The sequence below is a fragment of the Tinamus guttatus genome, unplaced genomic scaffold, assembly GCF_059628265.1.
Source record: "Tinamus guttatus ecotype Peru unplaced genomic scaffold, ASM5962826v1 Tinamus_guttatus_pri_ptg000028l, whole genome shotgun sequence".
NCBI lineage: Eukaryota > Metazoa > Chordata > Aves > Tinamiformes > Tinamidae > Tinamus > Tinamus guttatus.
In genome coordinates this window covers 2,795,596-2,802,745 of record NW_028288562.1, presented here as the reverse complement: position 1 = coordinate 2,802,745, position 7,150 = coordinate 2,795,596, and the positions used below count along the sequence as shown (strand labels likewise).

At 43.6% G+C, this 7,150-nt stretch overlaps 1 protein-coding gene across 1 annotated transcript in view; it reads left to right on the top strand.

Annotated features, from left to right (window-relative positions):
- Positions 1-587: 587 nt before the first annotated feature.
- TSPAN5 (tetraspanin 5) overlaps positions 588-7,150 on the top strand; it is a 63,395-nt gene continuing 56,832 nt past the window's right edge. The window contains exon 1 of the mRNA XM_010224827.2: positions 588-730. Within this exon, the coding sequence (XP_010223129.1) occupies positions 650-730 (81 nt within the window). The 5' untranslated portion in view covers positions 588-649. The remainder of the gene's footprint in view (positions 731-7,150) is intronic.

Below are 7,150 nucleotides of genomic sequence, written 5' to 3'. Positions count from 1 at the left end.
CCCAACGGCCGCGCCGCGGGGCCCACGAAGACGGTTGGTGGGGGGGGAGAGAAGAGGGAGCGCGGGGGGGGGGGGGGGGCGCGGGGGGATACAGGGGTCGCAGGGGCTCGGATTGGTGGAGGGAGACGCCAATCAGGCAGTAGCGGCCAATACGAAGGTCGCACCCACCCGCGGGGGCGGGGCGGCGGCGGCCGTTGGCGCTGTGGGGGCGGGGGCCGCAGGGAGCGTCGTGCGCGAGGGCTCCGGGCGGCCGGCGGCGGCTCCGGCGGCCGCAGCGAGCCCCAACCTGCGCCCCGCTTCCTCGCGAGCCTCCGTCGCCGCGCGCTGCCGGTCCCCACCGCCTCCTCCATGCGGGAAAGGAGGAGGCGGGAGCTGCTCGCCGGCCATCGCCGGCGCCCGGCAAGCCGGAGCCGAGCCGCTGCCGCGCCGCCGCTGCTGCAGCTCCCCGCGGCGTGAGCCCGGCCCGCCGCGCCGCTCCCCGCCACCCTCCCTGTAAGGGGGGATTTTATTTTGCATTCCCCCCCCCGCTTTTTTTTTTCCGTTTTCTTTCTCCCCGCCAAAAAAAAAAAAAAACCCACCCTCAACAACAACAAAAACCCCTTTGCCTTTTACCCTGGCTGCGAGCAAAGTGTCTTCATGAGCGCAGAGGATGTCCGGGAAGCATTACAAGGGGCCTGAAGTCAGTTGTTGCATCAAATACTTCATATTTGGCTTCAATGTCATTTTCTGGGTAAGTGGGCCGGCCGCACGGCGCCTTCCTCGCTTCTCTCCCCCCGCTATTTTCCTTTTCCTCCTCCTCCTCCTCCCCCTGCGCCGCTCCCGGCCTGGGCACGACCGTTGCGCGAGGTACAAGCGCGCGGCGCGGCCGTTGCGCGCGCGGGAGGTGCCTGGGGGTTCCCTTCAGCCGCCGCTGGCCGCAGCCTCCCCCCATCCCCGGCAAGTTTGCGCCGCGCGTTCCCGCAGCCCCACACTGCCTGCTCCCCTTCCCTCCGGCCTCGAAGTAGCTTTTATTGTAGCTGTAAGGAGGGTTTTCTTTTCCCATTTACCTCTGCTTTCCTTTGAGGTAAGGGACGGAGCTGCCAGACACTGGGGCCTCGGGGGATGAATTAATCTGTGCGTTTCCGTAGTGAAAAATAAAAAAATAAATAGAGCCAGAGCCTGAGTTCCCCAAGCGGTGCTGTTTTGGATGCTGTCTCCCCTTTGCAAAGGCTGAGCCTAGGAGAGGCTCAGCGGGGTGGCTCTTGAGCTCTTGGTTGTGCTGCTTGGTGCCCTAGTGTGCGCGAGGTCTCGTGGCACTGTTCCCATGCTGGGCAGCCAGTGCTGGGAAGAGCAGCATTGTGAAGTGTGACCTGTGTGGGGTTGTATTTCTAGCATCTTCTCCCCAGGTGGGGGCTTTGGGGAGAAACAAGGGAAGTTGGAATGCCTTTCCCAAAATGTGCATCCTCCCTCAGGTGTTAATGGTTGAGTTTAGAGTTAGAGTTGGAGGAAGGCACTTGCAAGTGTGAGCACCCATTCTGATGAGATGTCATTTAGCAGGGAGCGACCTACAGGAAGCTGGGTGGAGATGTGTGGTGAGTGCTCTGGAAGCAAGTCAAGCACAGATTATGTTGGTTATTGTCTTTGGCTAATAAAGACACTTGGAAACAATTTTTGCTGTGGATGAAGGTGGTGAAGGGGGAAGGAGAGAAACCTTCATGTTGGTTCCAAGGTTGTGATTGTCCTTATCACCTGCTGAAAATAGAGCTTGGCAGTATAGCTAACAGGTGCCCATCATAACCTTGTGTCTGGCTTCCTCAGAGGGAAGGTGTCTGGGGAGGCTGTGTTGGAAGATGGCAGTTATGATTAGTAACACTTAATGCAATGTACTTGCTCTTGAATCAAGAAAGGTAAGCTGCTAGAGCGAAACTGGCTAGTGTCCATTTCCATGTTTGCCTGGTGGAAGAAACACACCTGTGGTGAGGAGCTAGTGTGCTCTCCAACAGCTTCTCTTTTTCTTGCTCACTTTCTAATGGTCAAATTTGCCGTGGTTTTCTTCAACTGCCTATTCTTTGTTTTGGATCCCACAAGCGTGCTGTGAACTGTGTATATTTTTATATGTATATATTATTTTTTTGACAGGAAAGGAGTTGGGTGAGGAGGCCTTGCATGCTGTGCCTTTGGGGTAAAGAAGGGAGATGATGCACGCAAACACTTTATTCTCTGAAGACTGAACTTGTGGGTGGTAGAAGTGGGGAAGCAGCAAGTGCTTTGCTATTTTGTGGCTAGTTGCTTTCTCCCCTGTGCGCTGCTGAGGTTCGCACTGTGCATCTTCTGCGTGGTGGCAGATGTTCCCCTGCCATAGCTGAGTGGGTTAAAGGATATCTTGCTAGACCACATGGCTTGAGACTGCTGGAATGGTAATCTGCAAACCTGAGTGTATCGCCCACTCTGCCATTTGCTTGTTGTGTGGCCCTTGCTTACAGATTTCCTGTTTTGCAAAGTGCTCATCATCTCATTTGTGTCCTTGGCTAAACTTCTGGAGATCCACAGAGTTACTGGGGTTTAGTGTAGTCATTTTTCCAGAATATTATTGTGTTTTTCTTCATGAGAAAGCCTGCATATATTACCATATCTCTCATGATTTGGAGTGAAAACGTAGGCACTGACTTTTACAGAATACATTTGAAAGTTGCTTTTTTTGAATTAATAGCAAACTTTTCAATATTCTGTCAGGAAACCAGAGCAGAAAAGCTGTAAATGTAAATGCAAGTTTGGTTGGCTTTGCACAGAGAGTGATAATCAGAGATAGCCACTAGTATAAGTCATTGCAAATAGATTGAAATGGGAAAGAGGTCATTGTGTTAACCCTATCATATCCTGCAGGGATCTCTCAAACACTTAGATAAATAGTACACCTTCGTTAAAACTTCTGCCCGGGCTTTTTTTTTTTAGGTTGGTTTTAATGCAAACAAATGGAAAAACATATTTTGTATCACAAAACAATGGACTTAAAAATGAATGCAACTGAGTTGGAAGACTAATGGTTCTGAGAAGATAATTGCTCATGCTTTGAGTCGAGGAATATTATACTGATAATTATATGGGGATTGGCTATATATGTTATTTAAACAGAAGACATTAGAGGAAAAAATGGGCTTTATATCTCCTTGAATATAGATAACACAAATGGCCAAAACTTTCTATTACTTTATTTTGCTGGTCTGTTTTTCTTTAGAAGAAGAAAGAAAGCAAACAAACAAACAAGCTGAATTGATAAAATAATGAATAAATGAAAGTTGCATGCTACTACTATATCTATAGTTTTAACTGTAGGTGACATAATGATGTCCAGGAGATGGTCTTGCACCACCTTAGGTAATGTGTTCTTGTTCAGCTCTGTGCATTTCATAGTGTTAGAGAATGCAGTCTTCTCAGCTGGTGCATATTTAATGGTCTAGATATATTTGTAAGCTTTTTTTTAATTCCAAATTGAAGTTGGTAAATGTGCTGAAAGTACATGATAGAGAAGTTATTTTAGGAGATTATAATGCTCTTATATGGAAGAGGATGCCTGTTTGGTACTTGAGCAGATGGCCTTCCTTCATAGTAAGATTTAGGTAGTGAGACCAAATAGGCACAAATGAATTTAAATCAAGGGTTGGAATTCTGTTATGTTTCGCTTTCAGTTGTTCAGCTGCTGCTCTCCTGCATATTGTTCATTAGGACACATGCTTATCCTTTACCTTTTTTAGCATAGGGTCTGTATGAAAGCGCCTCACATGATATTGATACCCTTCTAGGCTGGTGGTCCATGGCATGTGTTTTTATTTTGATGAGCTGTTATGTCTTTGTCTAGGTAAATTGTAGTGTACTCTGCTTTAGATGGGAGCTGAATACACAACATAAGGTAACAGAAAATCTCTTTCTGCAGCTAAAGAAGCAGCCACACACCTCCGTACCCTTTCTTTTCGACTTCCATGTGGAATGATATCAAAGGTATAATGCAAACATAAAAGTAAGCCACTCTGCTTCCCGAAAGGCAAGAACCATTTCCCTTTTTCTTCTCTCTTTTATATTTTACTCAACCATTTTGAACTGACTTGGGACATTTATTCACAGAACCCTAAGTCCATATCTGTCCTTTGCCATTTGATGGAAACTATGAATAAATACTATAGTTTTAAATTCATACTTAAACTCAATTCCTCTGACCCTACAAAAACCTTTTCTGTCTTGATGATTCCCTTCAACCTGGGAGGTGTGCAATTACGGTGCATTGGCACCTTACAAGTCATAATTTGTGTTTTAATTTGCTAGGCATCTGCTGATTTTGATGGTAACCATATGGAAATCTAAATAGTCTTCTGAATTACAGGAAAATAGCAGAAAGAAAACTGAATAAGATTATGTAAGTGTGTTATGGGAAAAGTGCGCTGGCCTTTGAGGGAGGGACAACACATACACTGTTTGTTGAATTTTGTACATTGTTGATAGTTTGCGGTCAAAGGGACAGAAAATAATTTTCCAATGGCTTGGAAAAATATCTGAAAAGATATCTGAAAAGGAAGTTTTGGTTATATAATTTTTCCCTTGCCACTGCTAAATAAATGAAAGCAAAAATTATTTTTGTGAGACTTGTTCTGTGCAATCTCCTCTTGCATTGAGTAGCGTTTGGTCTTAAATATATTGGGAAGGTATTTCAATGGAAGTGAAAAGACATTCTGATCACTTCCCCTAATCCCCTTTATAAACCAGCATTTTTAATATCCTCAACATGGCTCGGAGAACTATTGCAAGGGGTTCTGGCACAAACAGATCAATGTTTGTCTCGGAGAAACCATTTCAGTTTTGTCATGTTAAACGGTATTGATGAACTAGATGCACTGTGTGAGCTTGGGATTCCTGAATTCCTCTGTGTGTTTGAACAGACATAATCCCATATTTTTAAAGTCATATGAAACTAGAATAACTCTGCCAGCTCTGGTAGCTTTGCTTCACATTTCTAGAGGTCATTCTTCAAATAATTTTCCTTTCCTTCCCCATAATGTTGTAGTAGTCTGTAGCATTGGTTGTGCAAAAAGAAAGAGGTAGAAGCCTCAATGAAGCAGTTTCCTTCCTCTAAAGTATTTGGTTTCCCCAAACTAGGTATTTATAAATATTTTATTGTTTCTGGTTTATATGTTTCTGGTTTATAAAAGTTTGAACAGGATAAGGACAAAAAGAACTTGGAAAAAAAAAGTGATTAATTCTGCAATTCTCATATTGGATTTCAACATACTTCAAATACTATTGGAATTATCAAATGTGGCTTCCTCAAGGGAGAAGAGAAGTATTATCAATTTGGTGGATGTATTTAGTGGTAGATATATTTCCCACCTTGATTGTACTATTGCAGCTGTGCCACCAGGTGAAATTGGCTATTCAGAGTTCCAAGAGTAAATTTGAAATCTCTAGAGTCTCAATCAGGGAAGTGTTTATGCATGTCATCAGGAACCTGAGTATGGGCAGATTCCACCTTTATAGACCACTTCTGTGAGTGAAACTGAATATTTCTATAAATAAAGACACACTGTGGTTCTAGTCCTTGTTGCATCTTGATAGTGCTTTTATAATAAAGGCAATGTTCTGTAGCAGATTGTAGCAGATCTTCTGTAGTAGATTGGAAAGTGTGCATGCTACCTTAATTCAGTAAAGACAGCCTTTTTATGATAGCTGGTTTGCTTATTATATGTGCATACTCAACATACTAGGTATGATATGGTAGGCACACTGGGAAAGCAAACATGAGCTGTGCTGTGGAGATGTTTCTTCTTTTTTTGGGTGGAAATCAGGAAGCCTGTTTTTAAAAAAGAACTTAGTTGCATCAGGCAGCCCAGATACAGGGTAGTTTTCAAAGGGAAAATGTTTTTTCTGTGTGGGATGTGGGAAGAAGAATGGTATAAGGAGTTCTCCTGTTAGACTCAGTGGAGAAGAACTTGAAAATATGTATATACTCTGTTCTGAAAGAACGTTTGCCAAGTCCTAGTTCTGTAGATTACAATAATTCTGAAGTACTTTTTAGCAAGCTTGATTTTCTTTATTCCTTAAACTCTGTAAGATACTAGTCGATGATTAGTAAGGGAAAAAACTTGAGCTTGCTGTTATTGAAACAACATTTTTGGGTATTTTGTTCCAGACCTTGATCATGTCTTGCTGAAAATGCCATATAAAATGTATTTGGCACTGAGGCTGCAACTTAAAATTTGGAGCGAGCAGCTGCTGTCATTAAATATTCAGTTTAAATACTTAACAGTTTGTACTCCATTAACTGAGGCCAGTAACCCATGAATACACGCTCTAAACGTTTTAAATGTTATGTTTTCCTTCCAACTAAAACTGGAGGGGAGAATAATTTTTAACCAAAAGAAATCTTGCATCCCAAGTCTTCCAGGTAGCGAATGCCAGGCTGAAAGTGTAATGCGACAGGGTAGAACTGGCCTCTTTCCTTTGCGCTGCCCCACATATGCAGACCGCCTCGCAGATGGACGGGTAAGCAGCCTGTCGATAGGACTGTAATTGTGTTACTGGTGGAGGGAGAGCAGAGAGCTGAACTGTTCATGTGGTAGTAAAGCTGTTAGTGGTGACTGTGAAGTGACTGTCAAAATTAACCATGAAAGTGCCTCCCTAGGCAGTAATATATTTTTAAAAAAACTCTTAAAGATGGATTTTTCATTAGCCAGCGCATCACAGTGAATTTGTAGTTTTACACAAGTTTCTATCTTTTCTCACTAAAAAGTATGAAAATATTGCTGCACTGTAATATAAAAGGGATTTAACCAAGGTTTTTTTTTTTTTTTTTTTTTTTTTCTGTAGCTTGAGGCCTGACTATTTTTTTTTGTTTGCATTATTCTATTCTGTGAGCTTGGAGGAAATCCCATTTTTATAATTCTTTTGCCACTACTGCCAAAAACCTGATCCTCTGTCCCAGATCATCATGAGTATAGATTTCCATTGATTTCAGTAAGACTTTGTACAGGCAGAAGGGTCAGCGTGGGTGGATGTCACTGTTGGATCCCTGCCCTGCGCAGAGCTGGTTTTGCAGCCTACACAGATCTACATCAGTCCATCCCCTTCTTTATGCTTGCATTTAATGTCACAAACACACTGAGGCTTCAAGAAAGTCAGAGGGGCT